Here is an 11,171-nt window from a genome sequence, read left to right on the forward strand (position 1 = left end):
GGGGGTGGGCCCGCGCCTGCCCTGCCTGGCTCTCGGCAGCCCCCGGCGTGCGGAGCAGCCGCGGCTGTGGCCAAGAGCCCTGGCTTGTACATCCCGCAGAGCTGGTTAGCCGGGGCTTTGCCGTGCAAGACAAGCCTCAGCAGTTAACTGATGCTCTGATGTCCCTTTTGAAAAAGTATGTTTTCCCACACAAGGCTGGCAAAGTGTTCTGGCCCTTTGCTGGTGGAGAAGCAGCTGCCTGGGCTGTGTTTCAGACTTGTGTCCTGCAGTGCTGGCGACTGCACTCAGCTAAACGTTCAACTCGCAGTTAATTTTACATACAGATGTTTCTTATCTGCAGGAGAGTTACTAGGAAACACGTGCAAAAATGGAAGATAACTGTGCTTCTGTTTGCGACAAGTCTGTTGTCTGTTTGCTTGTTTCAAGTGTTTGTCAGTTTGAAGCAGAAAGCCCTGCCTTCTCAGACCCAGGGGGGTGGAAAAGGGCTAGTCAGTCAAGGTCTGTGTATTTTTTTGGTCAGCAGTTAAATACAATACAAATTGCTCTTTGTGGTTTTGGCTCAATTGACCACTGGATTAAAGAAGGCAGTTAAGACTGTACTTATTTAATTTTACTGTCGAGTATTTTCTCTCTTTATGAAAAAACTGGGAGTGTATTAAATTCCGAAAACAAAATACAGCTCTGAAGTATATGCTTAGGTGTTTTCCCAGTTTGACACCCAAAGTGACCAATATGATGCTTTTCTTAAAGCCAGAGCTGAGCCGTGCTGCTGTTCCTTTGTGATCTCCTTTAACTCGGAAAAGTCAAATGTCGAATTTTCTCTCAACAGAAAATTTTTAAAGCTGGAGATACTAACCAGGATGGACAGCTAGATTTTGAAGAATTTATGCAGTATCTTAAAGATCATGAGAAAAAGATGAAACTGGCATTTAAGAGCCTGGACAAAAACAATGATGGTATGCTTTGATTTATTTTCTTTGTTCAAACATTGTTTGAAGAAATCGTGCATTAAAAGTTACCTTCATTTATATTGTTTGTCTAAACTGAGACAAAACATGGTGAATATGGAACCCCTAATTCACTTCCCTAATAGGATCATAACTGGATCCTTGATAGGATCAATATAGATGGAAATAATAAATTATTACAGTCTTTTTTCTTTTTATTATCTTCCAGGTCTGTTGATCTGGAACTCTTTGTTCCCCAGGGGGAGAAACTATGCAGAAGTTCTTGAGTACCTATTAAAGACAAAGTCATCTTTAGCTCGCTGAATGTTTGCATCTCATTTGGTTGCATGATTTTTAATGAACTTACCTTTGCTCAGTCCTTGTCGTGGACAATCAAAATACATCATCTGTGTTTAAATTGGTGTTAAATTATCTTTGCTATTATGTAGGTATTACAACGGAACTTAATGAGCGCCAAGGTGTGAAGTGCATTAAGCAACATGTTTTAAATATGTATTGTCTTTCTTTTAACGTTTCAAGGAAAAATCGAAGCGTCAGAAGTTGTCCAGTCCCTCAAGATCCTGGGTATAAACATTTCGGAAAAACAGGCAGAAAAGATTCTGCAAAGGTCAGAAATCTATTTATTAAAGTATTTTAAGCTTCTTTGTAAATTATTATATTTTTGTAATTCAGAGAACAGCGTAAATGGGATTATAACTCTGAAAGTGTTGGTACCTTCTGTGGTGCGTTCACAGGAATTCTCACATATTTTATCTGTTCTTGGGTCATAAGTCTAGTCGCTATGAGAGCATCTGATGCTGGGAGGAGAGTGTTACCTCATTTCCATGTAAATGTTGTTGATAGAATAAAGTGTTATTTTATGTTTTTTAAATGGAATATTCCAGATGCACTTGCATAAGAAAAGCGTAGTATTGAAAAACTGTGGTAGAGTCAACCTTGAAGTCTCTGTGGAATTTACAGTTAGTTGTCACAGAAGTGATGGCCAGTATTAAAAAAAAAAAAAGGCAAAAAAAGTAACTGAACAAACCCCCATCCTTGGTACCATTTCCTTATGTAGTTTTATTCAATTTCTTTTCAGTATTGATGCTGATGGGACAATGACAGTAGACTGGAATGAGTGGAGAGATCATTTTATGTTTAACCCAGCTACAGACATTGAGGAAATAATTCGATATTGGAAGCATTCCACTGTAAGTTCAGCTTTTCTTTTAGCTTAGAGCAGCTCTTAAGTTGACCTCTGCTGGGCTAACTTGCAATATTGAGTATAACAGCTTCACAGTTGTTCGTATTTCAAGCATACCTGTGTTTAAGATTGTTCGATTTTTCTTTTCACTTCATGCTGTCCCATTTACAAGCAGGATAGCGTCATGTGAGTTCCTCTGAACAAAAACTTCATCTAAACTTTGTCAATTATTATCAGTAATTCTTAAGAAGGAATCCTTTTCTTCCTTAGGAGATATTCCACAGAAAGATATTAAATCTCTTCTCACTACAGTAGATTCTTAGGTTCAGTTCCTTTGTATTTGAACAAGTTATAGAAACATTTTAACTGTTTCTTATGTTGAGGTTAGTTCAGTATTTGTGTTTATACAGTAATATGATCATAACATCACTGGTGTCGTTAATGACGATTTTCTGTTCACGTGTTGTCACGCTCTTTTGTGCTGTAGAATTTCATTTAAGAATGACAGAATATACATCAGTAGGCTATCCACCTCAGATAAATTTTTTAACTTACTATTGCTTGGAGCTCTTACCACCTCAGTGACTAAATTTTATGAAGAAATGATGAGGTAAGTGAACCAATAGTAACCCTGTTTGCTAAATACCCTTCCTGTAGATTAGTGGAGTAATCCGTAAAGTTAGGTAAAGACAGATTTTTTCACATGTGGTGAGACCATTTATATCTTCAGAGATTAGCGATTCCATAATAAAAAACACTTCATGAAATCTGAAAGCTTTGTGGCCATCACACGGTACAGCCCATTTCAGAAATGCTCGCCAAAAGGGGATTAGCTCCCTGTTTGCTGGAGAAAACACTCGGAGTACTGCTACCAGATCAAATAGTCCTGGTCCCAGCCTGCTTAGTGGGAAAACCCCCTTTGCTTAAATTAAATGTTTCATATTACTATTCAACATGAGATCTATATTTATTTTTTATTATGGAATGTCATTAGTTACCCCTAAGAAGCAATTTCGGGAGTCTTGTGTTCCTCCGGAGTAGCAGCCAGCTGATGACCCAGTTATCGCAGCCAGCAAAATCCAGCTATACAGCAGCACAGCTGGTCTTTCAGATAAGAGCAGATGTGAGACCTCACATGCCTGGCTGGCACTGGCAGCTCCTCCAGTTCTGTTTTTGTGGTAAAATTTTAGTTGCTATCAGGCTTTTCCAAGCATATGGCTGCATCGGCATAGAATTAGCGTGAGTTGGTAGCTGTGGCCTTTCTGCTGTGAACAGAAGTTAGCTTTTTTCTTAGTTGTGTTTATGGCTCGGAAGATAAGAGGTTTAAACTCTGGTAGGTATGTGTAATAGCTCTAAGGTGATTGAATTTGTATTTTAAGAGTTCTGATTGATCTTTTCGTGATTCTATGTAGTTGAGCAACTGAGGACACCTTATTTGGAAACCACAAACATCAGAAAACGATGAAAAGATTTTCCAATTAATCTCTTCAGTGTTCAATATCCAGAATAGTCGGTGCTTACCCTGTTTATCCAGTGGCTGTATCTATAATCTGCAATTCTCTTCTTCCAAATGGCCGAGACAGTACTCTGCCTACTTCAGATAAGGAACACAGCATAAACTAGGGACGTAATGTCTACAATTAAAATCAACAGGGGGTTAAAAACGTTTATCAGTTAACATACTTTCTGGTCAGTACTTAACAGGTATTAAAACATTCTTTCTTCTTTATAGGTTTAATTCATGCATAATACTGGCTTTGCATTATCTGCAGTGTGTTTTCTCATATCACGTGGTTATAAATTACATGAGAAGCAGAAACTATGTTTAAGGGAGGTGTGAGATTTCATAGTCTTGTGTCTTGCTTAGCTTTGTCGCTAAACCAGTCAAATTAAATGGTAATACAAACATGCACCTTTAATTTCAAACTTTTATAGCTGGAAAAAGTCATTAGTATGTATTTCAGTGTAACTGATGATAAGAAAATATATAAAGCATTAGTCAAATTTGTCATTTTTGTAAGATATTACACAGCAGTTACCAGAAATAGAATATTCTGATATATCAGCTATAAAAAAATGCTACTTTAAAGTGTTGGGGTGGGGGTGTGTGGAAATCCCACATATGTGTGGATAAATTACCATGAGAGAGAGAAATCTTTTGTTAGCATCCTTAAGAGATTACCAATCTAATCCCAGAAGGCCGGCCGGTGAAAGGTTAACGGCAACGTATAAGCATTGGGGCTTTAGCGCTGACTGTAAAGGTCTGCTGATCATGACAGAATGTCTTTGTTTGGGCCATCCTCAAGGCAGAAATTTGTCTTAATTTTTAATGAAGATGGTGCAGTCTTTGAAATGGTGGGTTCGTGGTGTTGTTGCTCAGTATCTATAGAAGTCATTAAAAATTGCTATTCATTGAATAGCAATAGCAATCTATAGCAAGTTAATTATAGAATGTAAATTAGACTTTTTTACTTTTAACTAGCGTTTTATTGACATATTCTCAGATGGCAGGTTATCAAGAGTTCTAATTCCAAATTAGAATTGAGATGGTGAAATGACACCGTTATTTGCACACTTTTGCTTTGAATTCTAATAGGTGCTGGATATAGGAGATAGTCTGACTGTTCCAGATGAGTTTACGGAGGAAGAGAAAAAGTCTGGACAGTGGTGGAAGCAGCTGCTGGCAGGAGGAGTGGCTGGTGCTGTCTCTCGAACAGGTACAGCGCCGTTAGATCGCCTTAAAGTGATGATGCAGGTAGGTGCAGTGTTCCAGAACTTTTTAGTTAACAGGTTATCACTTTGGTTTTTAGAGCTGTTATGTCCAAATACAATATCTAAATTCTGGAGGTCTCGCTATGTTTTGACAATTCCCATATTTTGTGTTCATAAACATTGTCTTTGCCATAATAATATTGGCAAAATGTAAACAAAGTATTATGGTACTTGTGCCACTAAAATAAGATTTTTTTTCAATAGCAGATGTGTTTTTGCTGGTTGATGTATTTAAGCAATTTAGTACTTAAGTGATGAGTTTTACAATGTAATCAGAGCAGTGTTCTTTACTGTGACTTTGGCTTTTTTAGGTTCATGGTTCAAAATCAAACAAAATGAATATAGCCAGTGGTTTTAAGCAAATGTTGAAAGAAGGTGGTGTCCGATCCCTCTGGAGGGGAAATGGTGTGAATGTTGTGAAGATAGCTCCTGAAACAGCTATTAAGTTCTGGGCTTATGAACAGGTAGGATGATAAATCAGGAATTAAAATAATGCTAAATAAAATATGGTATCACTCTCATAATTCATTATTTGCGCTGTTGGAGTTCTTATCGTGATTGAGGATTTTGTCACCGTAATTTAGAGTGACTTTCAGATTTCAAATAGTCTATTTTGTTGATAGAATCCTTGGTGTTAGGCAGATTTTGATATTCTGTTAGAAGCAGTGTAAATGAACTGTATCTGTCGTATGTTTTAAACTGTCCTCCAGTCTGCAGAGCTTTATATGGAGTACTCATTAATGTCTACCGTGTTGCTTCAAAATGACCACAAAACCGTAGCGTCTTATTCTAGCTGGACTTACACAGGCGTCTTTTTAAGTCAAATATCACGGTACTGTGTAAGATACCATCATCCTGGATTTCAGAGTTATATTTACCTCGGAATCAGCTTTAAGCATCATGTTAAGGCCTAATCCTCCTTTGGAAAATGAACTGCCGTTCTGGTGCAGTTAAATGTTCTTTATTTTATCTCTGCGGGGCTTGCCTGTGCCTCAGGTAAGACTAAATGAACATATTGCACATCTCTGTACAGCTACGAAATAAAAGCCATAAAAAGTCCAGTAAATTTGGGGGTATTGCAAGCTAAATGGCAGATGTGTGATGCTGTAGAATAACCTTTAGCACATTACTCCTTACTCTTCCTCTGCCTTTTGGGAGCTGATGGTGCCTCTGCCTTGAATGAAGCAGCTCTCGAAGTGTCTCTGTGAAAGTGCTAGTTGATCTTTCTTTGACTGGAGAGCTGGGTCTGCAGGGGAGTTGGGTTTCTCTTTGTAATTTGGGGGCCATAGCGTGGATACCCTTGTGCTGGCTGTTTGTGGAATACCTGACAGTACTGTGGGTGGCTGAGGTGTTTAAAAGGATTCTTGAGAATGTTTGTCCACAGAGTGGCAGTGAGTATAGTGCTAAATATGTTTGGTTAGTAAATATAACTGTAAATACATGAAAAAGTAAGTACAGCTTAGAGTCATTTTGTACTGTACAGGAGTAGTTACTCGCGGTAACTCTTGCCTCTCCTAAAAAAGATGTGTGTTATTTTGTGTGTTTTAACTATACAGTATAAGAAGATACTCACGAAGGATGATGGAAAGTTAGGCACCATTGAAAGATTTGTGTCTGGTTCTTTGGCTGGAGCAACAGCACAAACTTCTATTTATCCCATGGAGGTAAGTAACAGAGACCCTGCTTCCACTGGTGGCTCTGCCAAATGTCTGGTTCATTTCCAAAGTAAACCCCATTTTCTTGTTGAAAGGATTGAAAGAATTCCTCTATGTTCTTATATCCTAATTCATTTTTACTTTGGACTTCCTTTCAGAATTTCAGTACTAGGCATTTTAGAATACACTGTGTTCTAATTTATACTTGTCATTTTTCTATATATTTAGCTGTATAATATTGTCTAAAGCAATGTTTAAATAAAAACTAGTTCAGGGAGAAAAATAGTACAAGGACACATTTAAGCATGTATTCAAGTCTTTCCTAAATTGGGCATAAATCTTTTCCCCACTGTATGTAAGCAGGAAAAGGTCTTGTCTGTAGCAGAACTGGAGAAGTCCTGGGGCATTACGATTGGGCGCTGAGTCCGATTAGGAGATCGGTGTGGAGGAGAATAGAACAGCTACAGTTGAGGCTGGGCGGATTACGTGCCTTTTTTTACTCTGTGGGACATTTTTGTCTGGTTTCTGTATGTTGCAATTTAACTAGTGTTCATGTATTAACTGCCCTGCTGTAGCTATTTCACGTTATCCTTTTTTTGAATAGAAGTAGGATGTACTTCTTCTACCACCGGTTCCCCAGAAAGTTTATCTATGCAAGTAACTGGAATATATGTTGGGTCTGGGATTAAATCATTATCAACATCAAGACTGGGAAGTAATGGGAAATGTAACCTAAATACCTTTTTCCGTAGGGAGGGATGGCGGTAGGAGTAGAGCTTAGCTGTTTTCACTGCTGACAGTGATAATGATCTCTTTGTAAAGAGCATCTTTGCTGTTAGAGCAGTCGAATCACAGCTAGCCTGAGTACAGACGTGGGTTAAGTTACAGAATAACTGAAGTATTGGGTAGATCATCTGGACTGCACTGATCAATGGAGACAGGTGAAATATTCTACAATAGCTTTGATCTTTCTAACAAAGATATAATACTGTCTTAGAAGTGTTTCTTAGTGTGTTTTTAAGTAAAGAGAAAAGTGAATAGCCAGGAAATTCTGAGGAAGCTGCAGTCTTACGAGGCTCTAAAGTAGGCCAAATTTTTATTCAGGAAATTCCCTCTGCAGTTTCCTTTGGATACTACTGTTAATTTCTTGGTTCTAAGATGCTGTATAGACTTCCTTGCATTATTAATCAGATGCCAGGTTTCAGCAGTGGGATGCAATCTTTATATCCCTTAACTGCCCCTCAAAGTGTTGTGCTTTTTGAAAGATTATTTTCGTAATATGCTTTGCTGTTCCCCGATCAGAAGCGTGATCTGTTAGAATGTTAATGCTCGTGCTTGTTCTTTAATGCTTCTATTAAACAGTGCCAGCACTGTTGCCTTCAAGTCGATCAAAGGTCTGCCTGTTTTAATCAAGAAGACTAAAATGCGATGGGAATAGGCTAATGGTTTGTAAGCTGTGTGTGGCAGTACGTGTGCTGCTGCTGATTACCTGCGAAGGCGCCTGCTGACAAAGCCTTCAGAGTCGGCATCGCAAAGGAGATTGGAAGTACCAAAATGGAAAGCAGTTCCAGACAATCGAATAAGAAGAGAGAGATACTGTGTTTTCCTGTGTTTATAAAATACATTAGAAAGTAGGTATGTAAATAAGGCTACTTTTTTTTTGATCCCCTTTAGGTTTTAAAGACCAGATTGGCTGTCGGTAAAACAGGGCAGTATTCTGGGATGTTTGACTGTGCTAAGAAGATCTTAAAAAGAGAAGGTGTAAAAGCCTTCTACAAAGGCTATGTTCCTAATATTCTGGGTATAATTCCTTATGCTGGCATTGACCTTGCTGTTTACGAGGTGAGTTCAGACTGGATGCTTTCATCAGTTAATTGATGAGAAGAGTAAATGTTCTTTAGAATACTTGTGTCATTAGTTAGATTTGTAATATGTTTGTAGTATTACAGTTGCCTTCAATTTCAAATAGACCAGTGAGAATTTCCACAAACCTTGCTGGATTTCAGTGTTTTTCTTTGCTGACCCCTCTTGAGGAGAGCCTGTGCTGGTGGGTCCTTCCATGCAACGGTACCAAAGAGGAAACCTACTCGTAAGGCAGGATTATCTAGACCTTAGCAATACAATGTGCTTGCGTGCTGGACTAGAACATAACCATTCTGTAACAAATATCTGCCTTAAAAGCCTTGATATGATATTCATATGATGTTACCGATTTATGATTCTTAATATATTTTGTGCAGTCTTACCTGTCTTATAATTGGATTATAGTAACCCGAACTCCATGTGTGTCTGTGCATGTTGCCAGATTTCTCTGTGGCTGACATATGGTTGTGAGGAGTTCGAAACATCTCTCTCTTTTCTTTGAAGAGCAACTGGCACCTCTTACACCCTTCAGCAACAACGTTTTATTTGCCTTAGATGGTAGCTGTTGCTTTCAAGTGTGTAACGTAATTCAGATGCACAGGCTATTTTTTTTCTAGTCTAGACAAGTCTTTTTGTGACACTGCCTCAGTAATCAGCAGAATTGCTTGAGCAAACGTTTTCAAAGAGGTGTGGAAGTTCTTTTCTACATCTGCATGGGGTGACGGGCACAGCTGTACGAGCTGTTGTTGCACCCTGGTGGTGTGCTGAGTTGTGTTTCCGGCCTTCTTCCCTCGAAAGTATTAGCAGGCCTAGAACATGGGCAGTGTTCCTGCTCCTGGATCTTCTAGAGATTTGTCTTCTGGGCACTAACTACTGTAGTCTGCCTTAAGTCCTTACCCATGAGCTAAGGTGTTTACCTTTGCACTTTAAAAGTAAGCCCACAGGACCTGCATAGTGAGATTCGTGCTTTTCAGGATTGAGCCCATAAGGCTCTTTGTGAATGAGATGTATTTGTTTACCCTCTTGAATGCAGATCTCTTATTTAATTTTGTACCTTGGCAGCTCTTAAAGAGTACATGGCTAGAACACTATGCATCAAGCTCCGCTAACCCAGGTGTTTTTGTGTTGCTGGGGTGTGGTACTGCTTCGAGCACATGTGGACAGTTAGCCAGTTACCCTCTTGCTCTTATCAGAACACGCATGCAGGCTCAAGGTAAGTTCTGTTGTCCTGAAAATGATTCTGTGTGGTGACATCAAAATCGCCTTGTTTGGGATAGCTGTAGCAGAGACATGGGAGTTAAAAAAAAAAAAACCAAAACCCAACAACTTGGAAAACCAAAGACTTACGTGGAAAATCCTTCTTAACATTGGTCCCTTCTCCCTATTACCCCCAACATTGTTCTTCATCCTGCTCAATTCAAACAGAACATTTCATACACTAGTGTTCTGTGTGCTCTGAGAGCCACATTCCATACCAGACTGCTAGGCACAGAGCTCCTGTCACAGTCTGGGAGCACTTCTTAAAATACAGAATGCTTCCTGAATTTTAAAGGTACAATGAAGGGACTTGCATCATCCCGTGAAGGTAGATGGCAATGTTTGTTCTGGAGGATGTTTCAGAAAGACAGTTTCATAGCTGAGACATTTGCTTGTTAAGTTTGTGCACAGACTTAAGAATAGGAGCTTAGAGTTCCAAAGGTGAATAATGCTTTCCAGTGGGGTTTAGACACATGGGTATCTCTCAGTGTCTGGGATTAAAGAGGTCTCCTGTCTGTGAGGACTCAAGTTTTAATCCGTGACCCTAGGGGTCATAGTGGGGTCACCACCTGCATGTTTAACACTTGCTTAAAAAATTTAATATGACAAGAACTGTTTGACATGTTATGTTTTTGTTCTAGCCTCAGTGGAAGGAGCTCCACAGCTAAACATGGTCGGTCTTTTTCAAAGAATTATTGCTACAGAGGGAATCCGAGGACTTTATAGGGGCATAGCCCCTAATTTTATGAAGGTGCTTCCAGCTGTCAGCATCAGCTATGTTGTATATGAAAAAATGAAGCAGAATTTGGGAATAGCATGAAATGACGGAGGAAAGTGAGAGGCTTCTAATGTTATTGGAAAGACCGGAACAAAAATGATTTCTCAAGTAATCTGTTCTCACTATCAGAGGCAGATCTTTGTGGAGAGATGCTGCAACTTCTGCTTTTGCCCTGAAGTGAGAAGAAACTTCCTTAAATTCTAGTTCACCATTTCTAAACTGATACCTATGTTGCACTTTAAAATGTCGCTGAGTTTCAAGAAAAATCAAGAAACTATCTTTAAATCAGCAATCTGTTTATACTTTCAGGAAACTGTGTGTATTTTACTAATGAGATGGGGTTTTTTTAATTTGTCTTCTCTAAATGTGTATTTGGCTTGGATCAAACCAAAGGTAGGAGACATTTACACTGCCTTCATACTGAGTATATGAAAGTGACTTTTTGTTTTGTCACGCTGCCTAAACTCCAGCAATTCACAGGCAACGTTTTGCACACCTACAAGTAAGCACTTCCTGTTGTTATTACTGAAGACACAAATTCATAAGAAGTAGGATCTTAGATACAGGCAAGGGTGGAGTACCACAGCAAAATATAGCCCATCACCTTTATCTTAAGGCTAACCTTTTTTTTGTATTTAAAGAGTAAGCGCCTGAGAATCTGCTATTCCTTGGTATCAGAATACCTCAAACGAATT

General features: G+C 38.9%; 1 protein-coding gene across 1 annotated transcript; it reads left to right on the forward strand.

Annotated features, from left to right (window-relative positions):
* Positions 1-803: 803 nt before the first annotated feature.
* On the forward strand, positions 804-10,764 carry SLC25A24 (solute carrier family 25 (mitochondrial carrier; phosphate carrier), member 24; the record flags this gene model as incomplete). Its single annotated transcript, XM_010134740.1, has 9 exons — positions 804-956; positions 1,488-1,575; positions 2,047-2,158; positions 4,748-4,906; positions 5,235-5,387; positions 6,480-6,587; positions 8,253-8,420; positions 9,504-9,654; positions 10,340-10,764. Coding segments are annotated over 9 exons (1,271 nt in total), but the record flags the coding sequence as incomplete, so codon positions are not given.
* Positions 10,765-11,171: the final 407 nt, after the last annotated feature.

The sequence above is a fragment of the Buceros rhinoceros genome, unplaced genomic scaffold (assembly GCF_000710305.1).
Source record: "Buceros rhinoceros silvestris isolate BGI_N320 unplaced genomic scaffold, ASM71030v1 scaffold26364, whole genome shotgun sequence".
Lineage (NCBI taxonomy): Eukaryota > Metazoa > Chordata > Aves > Bucerotiformes > Bucerotidae > Buceros > Buceros rhinoceros.